Source organism: Copadichromis virginalis, linkage group LG20 (assembly GCF_057382275.1).
Source record: "Copadichromis virginalis isolate Kocher_CV1m ecotype Utaka linkage group LG20, C_Virginalis_male_GT1.1, whole genome shotgun sequence".
Taxonomy (NCBI): Eukaryota; Metazoa; Chordata; class Actinopteri; order Cichliformes; family Cichlidae; genus Copadichromis; species Copadichromis virginalis.
The window spans coordinates 26,327,611-26,346,497 of NC_140637.1; the positions used below are offsets into that span (position 1 = coordinate 26,327,611).

At 42.1% G+C, this 18,887-nt stretch overlaps 1 protein-coding gene across 1 annotated transcript; it reads left to right on the forward strand.

The window, feature by feature from the left end:
- Window positions 1–273: 273 nt before the first annotated feature.
- On the forward strand, window positions 274–9,689 carry efhd2 (EF-hand domain family, member D2). Its single transcript, XM_085444311.1, has 5 exons — window positions 274–389; window positions 488–789; window positions 5,612–5,759; window positions 5,870–6,004; window positions 7,401–9,689. The coding sequence occupies exons 2-5, from the start codon at window positions 503–505 to the stop codon at window positions 7,530–7,532; spliced, it is 702 nt and encodes a 233-aa protein (XP_085300437.1). The 5' UTR covers window positions 274–389; window positions 488–502; the 3' UTR covers window positions 7,533–9,689.
- Window positions 9,690–18,887: the final 9,198 nt, after the last annotated feature.

The following is an 18,887-nucleotide window of genomic DNA, read 5'->3' on the forward strand; positions in this document are numbered from 1 at the left end:
AATAAATAAAACATAGATAAGAAGGATAACTAGGAGTGCAGAAAGGTGAAGACACGCAGGAGTGGAGCAACATGGTGAGATAATGAAATACAGCCAGGTGTGTTTTAATGTTCTTTTCTTTTACTTTTTTTTTTTTTTTAAAGAAAAGAACACAGGGGCTGCCTGTGTTTTTGTAAAATTCAGGACACTATTCGAGGCTTAAAAGGCTTTAGTGGCTTCTGAGCACGACAGTCTGAAAACACGCCCGTCCTACAACTACGCTAACTGCCACTTTAAAAGGTGTGGTGATAAACGTGACAGCGTACTGAACAGTTATCTGGCGTCCTGTACATTCTGGAGTGGAGATATTTATGTTAACTTTGCATTATTTGACAGAAAAATAAAGAAAGGTGAGTGTTTTTGTGATTTTGACATACATTCTGTATTGTTTCTGTATTCTCTGGCTGTAAAACGTTTATCAGACATGTGTCCGTCTCTTGATTATTAGTTTCCTGGTTTGAAAATGGCCACAGATGAGCTCTCGTCCAAACTCAGCCGTCGGCTGCAGATAGAAGAAGGATCCGAGGATCCTGTCGCCGTGGATGCTCCCGGACAGCACACTGGTTCGGAAGAGAAAGCGAATACGGCCAACGCAAACTCGGAGCTGGGCGCTAAACTGTTGCGGCGAGAAGAGCTGAACGAGGGGATTGGTGAACACTCCCTACCCAGCATGAAGGTCTTCAACCCCTACACTGAGTTTAAGGAGTTCTCTCGAAAGCAGATCAAAGATATGGAAACTTTGTTCAAAACGTGAGTGTTTCACAATATCCCCCTGTTAAATTGAGCTATAATTTGGAAATGCCTATAGACAGCGCTGCCCCCATTTTAATGTCATTTTACTGGGCACTGGTTTTCAAGGAAGTAGCATTGAGATTACGCACTGAGATTAAGGAAGTTGACTTGACAGTTTGCTGGTGTAGCTCAAATCGTAATTAAACAGGAAATAACTTGCCTTATCCATCTACTACAAATGACAGAATAAACAACTGTGTCTGTCTTCCTCCCTATGGATATAAATATGGATATAGATATATGCGCGCTGTTTCTTTGGCTGTCTGCATTATCCTTCATATGTGATTTCCAGGGTGAACAGTAATGCCTACACTCACACATTTGCAAAAGAACAATTAAAAAAATGTCACATCATCACTGTAAAGAAGAAACATGGAGGCAACTCAAGTCAGGTTAAGAAGTTCATTTTTAGTTGTTGTTGTCTGACATAGTGCTGACTGATAATTAGTTGTTATTTACAGTTAATGGTAATGTTGTTTTACAGAAGACTATAAATGGCTAAACCACAAACACAGCTTTGCATGAGTCTTGTTAATAACCTGTTACATGCAGGTCTGACCGTTATGAGGTGTATTAGGAGACCAGTCCTCATTTTATGCGTCTTTGCAAATAAGAGATTTACCTAAAATAAAAAGGAAGTTCTGCCTATGGAAGACATCAGGAGCCCATGGCAGTCTCACGTGTGCTGGCCTGAACCCTCTTCCAGATGTTGCAAACATTTAATTTCAGTAAACTCAACTACTCTTTCTTCATGAAATGTTCTTTGCAGCAGCCTCCTCTGAAATGTTAATCCTTGATGATTTTGATTGAGTTGCCCTGTTTTGGAAATGTAGTGTAGAACTGTCCGTCTTCTCTTAGATGTAATTAAACTAAATGCCATTTGCCTGCTGCAAATGCCAGAAATCACATTTAAAATTCTCAGCAGGAAGAATCTTGACATGGTCATTCCAACACCACATTCAAAGATTGTTTCAAGCTCATAACATTTATCAAGTTTTGTTTTTTGCTACTTTGTTTTAAAAGAACAAAGAAAACATAGTTTAAGAATTTTGTAGTACAGTAAAAATCAGATCGGGGTAGAAATGTTTGCATGTTCACAAGTCATGGCTGCTTCTTTGCAATGCCCAACCCAGATTCTTCAAGTTTCTATCTTGTCTCGGCCTGTCTAGGCCACTTAAGTGCTTTTTGCTTACGGCATAAACTCTTTACTGTTCCTGAGACATCAGGGCTTTACAGTTTGTTCTTGTAAATTTGTCTTGGGAGTTAAAAACATTTTTGTTTAAAGAGTGGTGCTCTCCTTAACTGGATGCAGTTACAATGAAGGTTAAAAATGACATGAAATGACCGGACGTACTGACGTAGAAACACGATGGGGGTGCTGTTCCGCTTTTTTGTGAGATGGTCACGTAATCAAATCACGTAATTTTGCAGAATGTCCAAACATTTTCATGCCATCAACATAAGGAAAATACATTCTCCTGAAACAAAATCACATTTGTATGTTGCAGGAAGAAAACTTGCACCCACTATACAAGTTGATAGAGGCTGGCGTGTACATGCAAGCGCTCTACTCTGACATTAACTGCAATTTAACAGTTAGTTTAAGATTTAACAGTTTAATTACATTTAACAGTGTATTTACCCTCTTAACACACTAAGGAACAACTACATGTTTGCAGGATTCTCTAAATTGATTAAAAAACTGAGAAGACGTTTCCCCATTCATGAGTAATTCTAGCTGTGAGAACTAATGGATTAGTTCTTATCAGTTCAAACATTCCAGTTTGAACTGATAAGCTGCTGTGTAAATGTGTTTAGTTTAAACCGTGTGTGCCACTTCCCCCTACTGCACATTTGTTACAGTTATCATCAACGGTGTTCCTTTTTGGAGACGGAGAAAGTTAAATTCTTTTGCAACTCAGGGTGAAGAAACATAATTCCATAGAAAACCTTTGTTTTAACAACATGTTTCATCTTGTTGCTTTTATGAGATCGTTGTACAACAAATTAACAATGTAATTTTAACTTATTTAGGGGATATTTAGTAAGGTGCAGAGTAGGGCTGCAACTAAGGATTGTTTGGCAGTCAACTAATCTGTCAGGTTTTTTTTTTTATTATTATTATTTTTAAACAAAGTCAATTAGTCAACAACTATTTCTGACACTCCTTCAGTTTCTGCTCCCTGTGGGCATACATACATATTCCAGGCTCCAGTGCATGTTTAACTTGCCCCCTAACTGTGCTCCCCTATGAATATCACCATGTCTCTTCTTACAGCAAATTAAAACACATTAGGGGTTCAGAACCACAGAACAAAGATCCATGAGTACATCAGAAAGATGGCTATAACTGATTATGTGCTTAGTGAATACTTTAGGCAGCTGAAACTGAGAAAGAAGAGGAGCAAGAACAGGAACCATCATAGGAGGACAAGCCCCTGCACGGCATGCAGCATCAGCAGATAGAAGTGGCTGATATTGAGAAATCCTACCAATGGCTGGAATGAAAGATAGGAACAAGCCCTAAGCACAAGATTGATAGAGGCTGGGCTCTAGCACACCAGGCAAGAAACCAGGTGCAGGCTGTGTAACGATGTCCCTAGCAATGCCATAACCAAGTGGCTGGCACAGTATACAGCAGGGGTGGGCAACTCCAGGCCTCAAGGGCCGGTGTCCTGCAGGTTTTAGATGTGTCCTTGATCCAATACAGCTGATTGAAATGGCTAAATGATCTCCTCAACATGTCCTAAAGTTCTCCAGAGGCCTGGTAACGAACTAATCATGTGATTGAGGGGTGTTGACCCAGGGTGAGATCTAAAACCTGCAGGACACCGGCTCTCGAGGCCTCGAGTTGGACACCCCTGGTATACAGGAAGGTTAGGTATGGCCTGCAAGTCTCACCAGTCTGTTGCAGGGCTAACACGTAGACAGAGACAAACATTCCCGCTCACTCCTGCATTCACACCTATGGGCAATTTAGAGTTTCCAATTAACCTATCCCCTACTAAGTGCATGTCTTTAGACTGTGGGAGAACCCATGCAAACACAGGGAGAACATGCAAACTCCACACAAAAAGACCCCGGCCTGATGGTGGAATTGAACTCAGGACCTGCTGTGAGGCAACAGTGCTAACCACCGTGCCACCCTGCTGCCCCTGTCTTCTTCCCCTCACCCCTAATTGGTTGCGCCAAATGGCCCCGCCCCTCCCTGAGCCTGGTTGTTCTGGAGGTTTCTTCCTGTTAAAAAGGAGTTTTTCCTTCCCACCATCACCAAACCACTTGCTCATTGGGTGATGGATTAGCAATATGTCCAGCCTTCTCTGCATTTCACCAAATGTCGCCTCATTCCCTGCTGCTGCCCCTTGGACCTGACTCCAGATAAGCCCCTCATTTAAGTCACGGTGCGACAAAGTCATTACTGAAAAATGTGATAAATAGTTTTAAATACCTTTGGTTATTAGTTTGTTCATATGCTCTATTAGACGGTTCTCAAGTGCACCTTAATATCTGAGTGCCTCCTAGTTTTAGACGACTAAAACTTTTTTCTTTGTTTAGTTGACAAAGTGATTGATCACTAGGAACATCCCTAGCTTATCCACCACTCTGCATTTAATAATTATTTATTATTAATCTCTGGTTGTCTTCTTTTACCCTCAACCGGCTATGCCAGATGGCTGACCCTCTTTGCTGGTAATCATAGAGGTCAGATTTTTTTTTTTTTTTTTTTTTTCCTTTGCACATATCTCAGGAGGGATTTTGTCCCACTCGTCTTTGCAGATCCTCTGCAAAGACATCAATGTTTCATGGCTGATGTTTGGCAACTCTAACCTTCAGCTCCCTCCACAGATTTTCTGTGGGATTGGAGACTGACTAGGCCACTCCGAGACCTTAATATTGACCTTAACATTCTTTTTGAGCCAATCCTTTGTTGCCTTGGTCGTGTGTTTTGGATCATTGTTATGCTGGAATAACCGCCCACGACCCATTATCAGTACCCTGGCTAAAGGAAGGTGATTATCACCCCATCCATCCTCCCTTTGATGTGATGCAGTTGTTCTGTCCCCTTGGCAGAAAAACACCCCCAAAACACGTTTCTACCTCCATGTTTGATGGAGTTCCTTCCGAGTAGTTCTGAGCTGGTTCCTCACAGTTCTTATTATCATAAACTCCACGAGGTGAGATCTTGTGTGGAGCTCCAGACCGAGGGAGACTGGCAGTTATTATATGATTCTTCCATATGCGAATAATCGCACCAATTGTTGTCACCTTCTCACCCAACTGCTTGGCGATGGTCTTGTAGCCCATTCCAGCCTTGTGTAGGTCAACAATCTTGTCCCTGACATCCATGGAAAACTCTGGTCTTGGCCATGGTGCAGAGTTTGGAATCTGGATCGATTGATTGCTTCTATGGACAGCTGTCTTTTATACAGGTAACGAGCTGAAAAGGCTCCAAATGTCAGCTTGTTACCTGTATAAAATACACCTGGGAGCCAGAAAACTTGCAGATTGATGGGGGATCAAATACTTATTTCATTCATGAAAATTCAAATCAATTTATGACTTCTTTGCAATGCATTTTTCTGGATTTTTTTCTGTTCAAATAAACCTACCACTGAAATTGTAGACTGGTTAGTGGACAAACTTACAAAATCAGCAGGGGTTCAAATAATTTCCTCCCTGACTGTGATGCACTGCGTATTCTGTCATCTTTCTGTCAGAACCAGCATGAACTCTTTCAGCAAATGTAGCAACAGTTGTTCTTCTGTTTAATTCTGTCAAGGTATGATGCTGGTAAGGACAACTACATTGACCTAATGGAGCTGAAGCTGATGATGGAGAAGCTTGGAGCTCCGCAGACGCACATCGGCTTGAAGAATATGATCAAAGAGGTGGATGAAGACCTCGACAACAAGCTCAGCTTCAGAGAGGTGAAGCAAGAGAGTTGTTTTTTTTTTAGTTTTTTTTTTAAATTAAATTAAAAGTCAGAATCGAAGTTCCTGTTCTATCAGTATCTGTTTGTTGTTCTTGTCTTCCACAGTTCCTACTGATTTTCAGGAAGGCAGCAGCAGGAGAGCTGGCAGAGGACAGCGGCCTCTGTGCCCTTGCTCGCCTCTCTGAAATTGACGTCTCTACAGAGGGGGTCAAAGGAGCCAAGACCTTTTTTGAAGCTAAAGTAAGTTGAAATGGAATAGAGTAGGATTTATTCTATAGAATTTTCCTAGTCTTTCTGATCATTGCATGTCACCTCGTCATTGCACTTAACTTTCATCAACGTCTTTTGTCAATTTAGTTTATCACCAATTAACCTAGTATGTATTTCTTTAAACTATGGGAAGAATCCAGAGTACCTGGAGCAAACTCAGAGAGAAACTGTGCAAACTCTACACAGAAATTTGAACCAGATGATTCCCAACTTTCTAGTGAAAAACACATCATTTCATTAGTGGCACAGAGAAACAGGGATGCATTGCACCTCCTAAAAACATACAAATAATTGAAATCAAGACTAATTATTTGGCGAGAGCGTTATTTGTGGGCAATCTTGTTTCCACATTGAACACAAGAGACCCTTGGAAAATATTTAAAGTATTATTATTATTATATCCATGGTCCTCAGCTGAATAGGGTGGAGTGCCCACTCTGGGGCAGGAACTCATCCCTGACCAAGTGGAGGAGTTTAAGTATCTCCGAGTCTTGTTCACCGATTGAGGATCGGTTCTTGTGGTGAAGAGAGAGCTGAGTAAAAGCGAAGCTCTGGATTTACCAGTCGATCTATGCCCCTCACCTATGGTGACAAGCTTTGGGTAGTGACTGAGAGGATGAGATTGCAGATATGAGCTTTCTCCAAAGGGTGGCTGGCCTCTGCCTTATTATCCATCCTGGACATGTTTTGTCATCTGAATTCAGGAAGTTGGTCTCAGGCCGTTACCTCGTACCTCAGGTCGCTTAAAGCTGACAGACCTCGTGTAGATTAATCTTCCTGTAGTTGTTCATTTTAAGACATTTCTCCTTGTTTTATTTTTTTTTATCTTACTTTTAATGTGTTTATTTTTTGACCTTGTTGTTGATCTCTGCCTTAACATGCAACGTTGTGATTAGTGGCTGTGTGAGTTTGACTGTGTGAGTTCTACACACCAATATGAAAAACTGATCCTCTGCTACTGATTGGACTGTGCTTTGTAATAAATGGTAAATGGCCTGTATTTATATAGCGCTTTACTAGTCCCTGAGGACCCCAAAGCGCTTTACATATCCAGTCATCCACCCATTCACACACTGGTGTGTGGTAATAAGTGTTGGCAGTAATCCAAGATGTGCTGCAAAAGCATTTCAAGCAAGGAAGTAGAATATTTTCCAGTGGTTGAGTCTATCACCTCATCTTGACATGACTCAGCATTTATGTCACATGTGTATGCGTTTCACTCACTGATTTAAAAACTAAAGGTACAAATTAATAGTAGATTGATGAAAACCCTGAAAGCTGTTGTTTAGAGGTCAGAGGATTCTCTTCTTTATTTTGTGATTCTCCCTTCTTTACTAAGGCAGCTTTGTGTTTTTCTGTTGAACAGGTCAAGGCCATCAATGAATCCAACCGATTTGAGTCAGAGATCCGCCAGGAACAAGAGGTCAAGAAAAAGCAAGCTGAGGAGCAGAAACAAAGACGAGCCGCATTCAAAGAACTGCAGTCAGCTTTCAAATAACTCCTTCAAGACCTTTAAATCACTAATGCTGTCAGTTTTCAAATTGGTAGATTGAAGACTCTTAGTCTTAATAATAATAATAGAAATCCTACAATATGAAATATCAGTATTGCCCTCTTAAAATCAGTCTCTTAAGCCTCTTAAACATCAAAATTTCAAGTTACTAAACACAGTTCTAACATTTGTCATAATTTCCACACTCAGTACTGCACAGTCTTAGAAGAGAGACACTCAATGTAATGCTCTACATTTTTTTTTTTTTTTTACTGCACAAAGAGTCGTATGGTCCAATACCAGGGTTGTAACTTGGTCTTGAGAAGCCTCGGGACAGCTGTAGTGGTCATCATTCCTTAGTGTCATGCTTCGTGTACTACAGAGATTTAAAATGAAGTTATTTTAGAAATTAGGTAATATTTTTGTAGCACTATATTTTTTTTTTTTTTTTTTTTTTCATTCAATCAGCCTTCTTTGTTTTATTCACCAACTTTGCTGCTAACCGCTGTGAATGATGTGACCTTACTGTATTCTGCTTTGATTTAACCACATGTGCCATCAGACTATCAAAATGATTTATCCTGAAGTGTAAATGAAAGGCATAAGAACAAAAACCAGGTTCATGATAAAGTGTGTATCATATAAATATCTTTCCTGGTTCATACTGCGACTCACCAAGTCGTAGTGAAATGTGACGCAACCAAAAACTGATAAAAATTGTGCCTTAATGCTAAAACATGTTTCAAAGGTGCAGCTTCTGCTTTGAACGTCTGGTTCTAAGTTGTCACCCTTGTACAGTTTCACTGCTTCTTGGCAAGTAGTTTGCTTTTAGTAGACAGCTCTGTTTCTTCCAAGGTAACGATGTAAGACTGTAGAGACCTGTTAGTGACCAATCACAAGGAAGGTTTCAGTGCATCACCTTATCCACAGGTGATTGGTCAGAGCTCTGTAAATGTCATCATCAGATGGGGGCCAAGCAGACATCTGGGCACTTGCCAGATTTTTTTTGTGACCACACAGACTCGTCTGTGGAGAATTTAATGCACTAACATGCGCTCCAGGCAGCAGACTGTATAACAGGAATAAGTAATCAGTCATCGTCTCCGTCAGAGTCTAAAGCCTGTTGTGGAGACGGACAGCTGCAGACATCATGGCTGAGCTGTCTGGTTATACTTCTTTGAAGTCCACACTCGCCATATGATTCGCAAAGGATATGTTACTTGGAACCAAGTGGAGCCCAGTAAACTATAATAATCAAGCCTTATACAAGGCTTTGTGACAAATCTAACTACTGCCAGCGACCACCCCAGACTGGTTGGGGAATACTGCGATCGCTGGTTTCTGGGTTGTCGAGCAGTCTCTAGGCCTGTGTGTTTGTGTTCTTAATTTTTATTTTATTTTTATAATTCTTGCGTTGCTAAATTAGTTGATTGCATTTTTTCTTTTCTTTTTTTTCTGTTAAACTTCCAATATGTGAAGTAAAGTTAAACTTGGTGCTACAGCCTAAGTTCACCTACTCAAATTACTCTTTAAATTGTTTTCTCAAATGAATTAGCATTCATTTATTCATACACATCCCTGGTATATTTTGATTAAAAAGACTTAATTTATCGTGTGACATTTGTTCACATGAATCATTTATGGTCTGAGGTGCGTATTCATGATGTTAGTATGGGTTTCTGCTCACATTTCCAAATTACTGTCCTACATGGCTTATAATGTGAACTGTGATTGCAAGATGTATGTAATTCTGATACAATGCCCTTTCTTCGTAAAGTATTTTTGGGGCGTCTAGTTAAGTGATTTCTTCATATACTTTTCTTATTCTTCATACGGGACTATTGAAACAGATTGGTTCTTAAATATTTTTTTCAATTGGAATGACATGTTTAACAGCTGGATTACTGTTGTGCTTTTGCAGCTCTTTTAGTGTAGTACAAGCATTAATACTTTTAAAGAGGCTGTTTTATACTGTATGAGGCACATTGTTGAAAAATAATCTAATGGAGCTACGCTGTGTTTCGTCCAACCTGCCATCCAGCTGGGAGAAAAAAAACACCAAATCACTTCCCACAGGTGCTCTATGTGGTGCCTTTACCCAGCTGGAAGCAGCCATCATTTGGTATTAGGGGGCACAAAGTGAAAATTACCCAACAACCTAAACTGCTGAAAAAACCCAGCTTGGATACTTGCATGCACATTTTAAAAGAATAAGGTTTTGAAATCTCCAGTATGAGCAATTTTACCCTGTACTTTGGAAAATGTTTGTTTTCCAGCATCAGGAAGGACATGATAGACACACAGTTAATAAACTGAAATTAATGCTTTAGTTTATAAACGTGTTGAAATGACTCACCAGAGCCAAATACTACAGAGCAGGATTTTGGCTTATCCAGGCAACTTTGGACAAACCTTACGGGTTAACCACGTAAGGAAGATGGTTTACTTCTTACCAGGTAAACTGCCATGATAACGTCAGATTAAAGATGAACAGATAAGGAAATCATTGTTAAATGACCAATCAGTTGAAGTTACAGTTCTTCCCAAATGTGCCAGCATCACTGCTTTTTCCTCCTCTATTTGTCTTATTAGTTTACTACACTCACCCCAATACCAATAAAATGTCATTTTAAGTCAACAATGTGTTCTTATATTTATCTAAATTTGAGAATTTGTCATATTAGCTGACTGCTGGGACAAATTTGTCTCAATTAGATTATGATTATACCCGTCTGAGTATTTCCTGTTCCCAGTAGGTGGCGCTCTCAGTATTGCATACAAACTGCATATCAGTCTGTTCAGGGCTGGACTCTCACCATGCCTGTGAAGTTTGGTGGAGATTGGACAAATGTGTCTTGGAGTTACAGCAGCTTTGTGCTTTAAGCTTAAAAAATTCATGTAACCTGTCACAGACCTCCAACTTGACGAAGGCTCTCATGTTATATGGTCATTTTCACTGAGTATTTCAAAATAAATCCACAGCTCCTCCTAGACAATTTCAAAACCGAAGCCCCTGCTTGATCTGTGAGTCTGAATTTTGGCACCCACATGTAAGCTATCAAGATGTACAAAAAAGTTTCTTGGAGCCATGTGCAACAGGAATTTGTTAACATTTTGTGCCATTTTCATGTGTGCGAGGGCCCACCCATCGCTGCTTGCAGCTTTTATTGTTATTATTATCATTTCTGCAAATGAATTGGCTTTTTGAGGGCCTAAACATGTTCAAAAACTCGTGAAATTTTGCACACGTGTCAGGTCTGGTGAAAATTTGGTTTCAGACATGCGGTTGGGCAAAAATGCTCAGTATCACCTCCAACAAACATGAAAGATATTGAGCCCCTGGGCTGGGTATGACGTAGTGAGATCATTGACAAGGCTGGCTACGGATACCAACTACGGAACGGAGCAGTTGTCAGTCACCTTCTCTACATGGATGACATCAAGAGTGAACGAGACATTGATTCACTGATCCACACCACCACCACGGTCCAGGATGAGACAACAAACATCCACGATTACATCACGAAGATGGCCCCAACTGACCAGTGAATACCTCAGGCAGCAGAAACCCAAGAAAGAGGAGGAACCATCATGGAAGGACAGGCCCCTGCACGGTATGTACCACCAGCAGATAGAGGAAGTGGCTGACATCCAGAAATCCTACCAGTGGCTGAACAAAGCTGGACTGAAATACAGCACAGAGGCACTAATCATGGCAGCACAGGAACAAGCTCTGAGTACAAGATCCATAGAGGCTGGGGTCTATCACACCAGGCAAGACCCCAGGTGCATGCTGTGTAAAGATGCCCCAGAGACAATCCAGCACATAACAGCAGGGTGCAAGATGCTAGCAGGCAGGGCATACATGGAACGCCATAACCAAGTGGACAGCATAGTGTACAGGAACATCTGTGCTGAGTATAACCTGGAAGTCCCGAGGTCAAAATGGGAGATGCCCCCAAGGGTGGTGGAGAATGACCGAGCTAAGATCCTGTGGGACTTCCAGATACAAACGGACAAAATGGTGGTGGCTAACCAACCAGACATAGTGGTGGACAAGCAGAAGAACATGGCTGTAGTGATAGATGTAGCGGTTCCCAATGACAGCAACATCAGGAAGAAGGAACACGAGAAGCTTGAGAAATACAAAGGTAAAGTAAAGAAAAGACTTAGCTAGCTGACCAGCATATACTGAAAATAGGATTTATGTAATGCTGAGCAGGTCATTTCTCTGAGTGTACTTCAAAACCAGCTCACCATAAAAAATCGGTTTCCTGCAGTTCAGAATTGTTGCCCACAGTTTTGTTTTGTTTTGTTTTTTCAAAAATAACCTCTGACAAGAGGTCTGCTCTGTTTCACTTCAGCATCAGGTAATGTTCAGATGTTGATTCATGGTTTTCTTCAGTTTTTGATCTCCTGCAGAATATTTTTAGGTTATCTGCTATAAAAAGCCAGGCCAGGAAAATCCTTCATGTTTTTCTGTGTTTTATCCTCAGTTACTTTGACACAAAGGCATCTGCTGTGACGCTCACACCTCTGATGAAGTCTCACAGTGTCAGCCTTGTTTTTATACATAGATATACAAATATGGATATGTACTGTAAATGATCAGAATTATAATATTTTTGACTGTCTAAGTAAAATTGAATTGACTTGAATCAGGACCCTGTGAATCAGAATCATAGATAGATAGATAGATAGAACTTTATTAATCCCTCGGGTGGGTTCCTCTGGGAAATTCGATTTCCAAAAAAGCACAGCACCGACAGAAGTTACATAGTTACAGAATATTATACACACACACACACACACACATATAAATACAGAGACAATATAAATAAAATATACAAAGGGGATAAATAGAATAAATAGGAATAAAAAATAAAAATACAAGTGAATTGCACATTTCAAGTATTGAGTCTATTGCACTGTTGACTATTTACAAAAGTATTGCACAAAAGGTATTGCACAGTGAGGTGAAGAGGCACTACAGCTTAGTTGTTCCCCCTCCTTTGTCCTCCTGTTTCCCCTCCCTCTCCCCTCCAGAGAGGAGTTAAACAGTCTGATGGCGTGTGGGACAAAGGAGTTTTTAAGTCTGTTAGTTCTTGTCTTTGGGAGAAGCAACCTGTCACTGAACAGACTCTTCTGGTTGTTAATGGCCGTGTGCAGAGGATGCCTGGCATTGTCCATAATGTCCATCAGTTTCTTTAATGTCCTTTTCTCTGCCACTGACACCAGAGTGTCCAGCTTCATGCCGACCACAGAGCTAGCCCTCCTGATCAGTTTCTCCAGCCTGGATGAGTCCTTCTTTGCTGTGCTGCTCCCCCAGCGCACCACAGCATAGAAAAGTACTCCAGCAACCACTGACTGGTAAAACATCCTCAGGAGCTTCCTGCAGATGTTAAAAGACCTCAGCCTCCTGAGGAAGTACAGTCGGCTTTGGGCTTTTTTATACAGGTGCTCTGTGTTGCATGACCAGTCCAGTTTATTGTCCACCCACAGCCCGAGGTACTTGTACTTGTTGACCACCTCCACCTCCTCCCCCTCTATCTGAACCGGCAGTGGACCTGCTCTGGACCTCCCGAAGTCCACAACCAGTTCCTTAGTCTTTGAGGTGTTGAGTTGCAGGTGGTTTGTGTGACTCCATGCGACAAAGTTCCTCACCAGACTTCTGTACTCCTCTTCCTGATCATCCCAGATACACCCCATGATGGCTGTGTCGTCTGCAAACTTCTGAATGTGGCATAATTCAGAGTTGTAGCCGAAGTCAGAGGTGTACAGGGTGAAGAGAAGAGGGGACAGCACAGTTCCCTGTGGTGCTCCTGTGCTGCTGACCACTGTGTCAGACGTGATGTCCTTCAGCCTGACGTACTGTGGTCTGTCGGTGAGGTAGTCGGAGATCCAAGCCACCAGGCAGGGGTCCACCTCCATCCTGTTCAGTTTTTCCTGAAGCATACAGGGCCGGATGGTATTAAAGGCACTGGAAAAGTCAAGAAACAGGATCCTGACCGTGCCTTTTCCCCCATCCAGGTGTGAGTGGGCTCTGTGTAGGAGGTACAGGATGGCATCCTCCACTCCGACACCCGCCTTGTATGCAAACTGTAGTGGGTCCTGGGCATGTTGTACCTGTGGTCGGAGGAGGTTGAGGAAGAGCCGCTCTAGAGTCTAGAGCCGCTCTAGAGTCTCAATCATATCAGTTAGTGAATACCCATCCCTTATATACATGAACACATTTACATGACTACAAACTTATTTAATGGAAAATTAAAATGCTCAAATTTGAAAGATTGTGAGTTATTTGGTTGGTTGTATGTATTAGCTGTTTAGTCAATAAAAATTTCGTTTTTTTGAGTTGAGGAGAATAAAATAATGCCTAACATTAATTGTACCAATGTTGTTGTGTACTTGGCACAGATTAAATTAAGACGTTTTAGTTTAAGAAGTTTTGAGCAAATGATATATTAGGTAGCAATTATAGGAATGTATGGTTTAGGATATAAAAAAGTACATTTATTGATTTACAGTGAAAAAAAGTGCCTGAAATTGGTCTTGTACAACAGGATCACCTGTTGAGAAAGAAAAAAGTAAATACTAAATATTAAACATTATTGTGCAACATGCAAGATCGACAGCGCACAGTGTGCTTTGAGGTAGGAGCCAAAAAGGGTGTAGTTTGTGTGTGTGATCACCCGTGTGTACACCTGTGAGCATGAACGCGCTTGTTTTTAAAAGGTTCCTTCATGTAATGATCTGCTAGAGGGTGTGGGGGGGCAACAGCCCCGTCCTCCAGGGCATGAAGCAGGTATGGAGGAGATCCAGGCTCCAGACATCCAGAGGCCCCCAGAACACAAGAGACCAAGGAAGACCAACAGAGGGGCAGCCGCGCCACCATCCCAGAAAGAGCTGAGGAGAGTCCCAGATGAGGGCTCACTCAGCAGCCATGGCGCAGAAGCCAGGGGGAGTTGCAGTGACGTGCTCGTGAGCTCCGCCGGCAGCCAGCTGTGCCTGAGTGACCGAGCCCCAGGCCGAGAGGCCGGGGGCACCCCACCCCCGAAGTGGCCCGAGCGAGCCCCAGGCTCCAGGCCCCGACAAGCAGCCACCAAGGAGTGAGCCGGTGTGTACCTGGACGCCCATCCCTGGACACAAAGAACCACCAACGCACCGATGTCTGAGGGCGTCCGCCACTGGCAGGGGAAGTGGTGGGTGGAGATAGGCCTCCAAACCTTGGAGGGCCTGAGATGTCCCCAGAGAGGTGGTGTCTGATACCCAACCTGACATATAGACACAGACAAACAGGCACACACAGATACAGACATCCATTCCCACCCTCTGCTCTCATATGCACTTACTCAACACTCACCCAACGTGGAGACAGACATAGAGAGACACTGTACACACAATCACACTCCCCAAGCATACTCTATACCCCAGGTCTAGGTACCCTTGCCCCTGGAGGGGAAAACTGCACCCAGACCCAGGTGGTGTTACCCTTTTTCCTGCGGTGGGGAGAAGCAGACCGCCCCGACTCCGCAGCAGCAGGGAGGCCCCACACTCCAGACCCCAGTCGGACGGCCAACTCCTCCACCTAGCCCCCCCCCGCTCCAACAGGCCGCAGAGAACGAGCGTGTGAGAAGACTCCAAGCCTCCCTCTGCCCGCTCATATGTAGTGTTGATGCATGTGTGTTCTAAGGTGCCTTTAAAACCCAGGAGGGCTTGGAGCTACCTGCCAGAGAGCAGCAGGGACGCGCATAGCCCCTCCTGCTAGCCCTCAATGTCTACGTGTATTTAAAATTGAGAGGTAGGCAACGACACCAGGGGTGAGGTTGTACACCCTGATGGTCTTTTGTATTCCGTGTAGCGTGCCCACCCCCAAGATCCTATATGTATGTGTTATGAGGGTGTGAGTAATGTGAATGTCTAAGTTGTGAGATAAAATTGAGGCACAGGCAGCCAGAAGGGGACAGAGGGGGGGGATGCCTCCCCTGCACCCTGGTGACACACCAGGCCCATCCGGACCGGGGCCCAGAACAGCAGCGCCGCCCGGCCCCACAGAGCCCGGGACAGCCCACCCGACCCCACCACTGAGAAAACTGCACCCACCCCGTCATCCACTCATCTTCCAGACTACACAAGACAATAGACGCCCAGACTAAGATCTTCCTCAGTCTGGGCGCCTCAGTCTATATATGCAAAATATCCATTAATAATACAGGAAATATGCTGTGAAAAAAAAATGAATTTTCCATTTTAGAGTTGAAGGAACTGTTCCCTAAATAGAACAGAGAGTGTACTCTATATCTACAGGATTTTTTGTTTTACCATTTATGGAAAAGTCTGTTAACGTCTGGAAAAAAACAGAAAACGTCCTGGCAGAAAATTACCAGCACATTTTCTGTTTTTCTACGATGTAGTTACAGGTGATTTTGTGCTGAGAATCTGTACAGCTGGCTGTTTCCATTATCGCTCTCTGTGGAGGGGTGAATTTAACTGCTTCTGTTTCCCAAAGGCTCCCACCTTCAGCGTGGGCCAAAGGTAATTTTTTAAAAGTGATCTTGAGCAGTAGTTTTACAGGTTGTGTGTTTGTATCTTTAGTGTTTTATATTGGCTGCTTTTTCAGTCTATTTGAGTCCAAAGGATCAACCAATCTACACATAACAGTCAACTTAGCAAAGAACTCATTTGTACATGTAACTTCATATGTAGGCACTTTGTTACTAGCAGAAAGCTGCCTCAGAAAGTTGGCTGTGTTGAAGACTAAAGCTGCTCATACAAAATATTGACTTTCAAGGTCATTAGAATTGTGAAAAACTGTTTTTGTCTTGTATACCATATAATTTTAATATACACTATATACCTTACTATACCATGTTATTAAAATGTGCACCCATTTCCCTAGCAAAAGCAAATAAACAGGTGGTTCAAGACTTTTGCACAACAGTTTCTAAGACTAAACATGTTTTTAAAAATTCCATGCTAGCTTAATTATAACTATCTTAAACCTAACATTAAAGGGTGCTGGCTGCCGCCACTCTTGTTCTACTTGTCACACAAACTTGTTTTTGAGAGTTTGTGCATTAGATGAAAGTTTGTGTCCATCAGAAAAAAAAATCAAAACATGTATATGAGCTCTGGTGGGTAACTTAAGTCCAAACAGCAGACCACCACAGCCGTGCAGTGCTAGCCGAGCCAGTGAGGACCACCACAGCTTAAATGAAGACACTTTTTTCCAACTGAATGTCTTCTGGCTGCACATCTCCTCTCTCACATGCAGCTCCATTCCCTGTTTTTCAGCCTCCATGTCTGTATCCTGTGTGATAAAAACATGAGTCACAAATGAATGAGCCTGATTTGTCCTGTAATATAGAATGCAGTTTTAATATCTTAGGCAATATAATTAATTTAAAAATTACATTGCAACAACACCATTCCCTTATGAACACACACACTGCACAATTGAGTTATATTGTGATGATGGAAAGAAACTGTCCATCAGATAAATTAAGCCTGCAAACAGTTGTCTGATAACCCTCTTTTGTCTGATTGATCCCTAATGACATTTAAATTTACAATAATGGATTACACAGCAGTGGGGAGTAGATTTAATCGCAGTACATGTCTTTCTGAAAGTGCTGCAACAGGTTTAAGGACATAATTCATCTACTGTTATCAATTTCAGTGCCAACAGAGCAGAGCAGCTCACTGAACTCCACTCCTACAGATGTTGATTATATTGTTAATAATTTTAGGATTATTAACACAACTCTGGATACTCTTGGTCCTCTGAAAATGAAAGCCTCAAATCAGAAGTTCTTGCCTCTCCAGTGTAACTTTCAAACATGCACGTTAAAGCAGATCACTTGTAAGCTGTAGAGGAAATGGCATCTCACTAGAAGTTACCATTTAGCCTGGAAAAAGAATTCGCTGCTCTATAAAAAAAAAAGCCATTGGTAAAGCTAGAACATCTTGCTTTTGATGATTGATTGAAGAAAATAAGAACTACTATGGGTATGCTGTTGAAAAATCAATGATGGGATGGCATGTTGCTGCAGGATGCTGTGGTAGCCATGCTGGTTCAGTGTGCCTTCAATTTTGAATAAATCTCCAACAGTGTCACCAGCAAAGCCCCCTGACACCCTCACACCTCCTCCATGCTTCACAGTAAGAACCATGAATGTAGAGACCATCATTCACCTTTTCTGCGTCACACAAAGACAAAGACTTATCAGACTAAAGCACAGATGTCCACTGGTCTAATGTCCATTCCGTGTTTTTATTGGCCCAAACAAATCTCTTCTGCTTGTTGCTTTTCCTCAGTCATGGTTTCTTAGCAGCTATTTGACCATAAAGGCCTGATTCACACAGTCTCCTCTGAACATGTAGAGATGTGTCTGCTACTGGAGCTCTGTCTAAAAGATGACATATTAAGAATTATTTATAATTTTTTTCTTTGCTACATAATTCCATATATCTTGCTTCATATATTTGATGTCTTCGGTATCTACAATGTAGAAAGTAGTCAAAATAAAGAAAACCCTTTAAATCAGAAAGTGTGTCCAAACGTTGGACTGGTTGTGATACCAGAGCGATAGAAGCCAGGTCAATAAACTACATGTTCTCCAATGAACCATCCCAGGTGTACTCTCAGTGGCAGGGGACGATATGAGAACAGCCCCACCAAGGCTGGAGATGCAGAAATACTGGAAGAGCATAATGGGCTGAAGGACACAACACATAACAACAATGTTCAAAACTCTCAAGCATGAAGAGTAGAAAAGTACATATAAGAACCAGAACAATTTGCCATTTAGTAACAGAAGGCAGACATTGAAGGTAGCTACATGTACCTTGGAATCCCACGAGCAAACAGGAGCCATGAACCATGAGGAATAGTGGTAGAAGTGGACAGGCAGAGGAAGATGGCTGTAGCTCAAGAATAACCAAGGGCTGAGACAGGAGCTTGAGAAGATGCGGAGGGTGAAGGCAACAGTAGTCCCTGTGGTAATCAGATTACTTGGGGCAGTGACCGCCAAACTGGGTGAGTGGTTCAAGCAGATTCAGGGAACGACATCCGAGATCTCTGTCCAGAAGAATGCAGTCCTATGAACAGCAAAATTATTGCACAAGACCCTCAAACTCCCAGGCCTCTAATACAGGACCCATGATCGAAGGATAAAGAGCGCCTTCAGGGGTGAGTTTGGATTATTCTTTTTTTTTTTTTTTGTAATATTTGCAGTGCCACGTAAAATCAAAACTTTCTACAGGCCTATTTTCTGAAAGAAATGCAAAACTGAAGTAAGAAAATGTGACCCACAAAAATATTTACAAAATGGTTACATTGTGACTTGAGACACTGACACCATA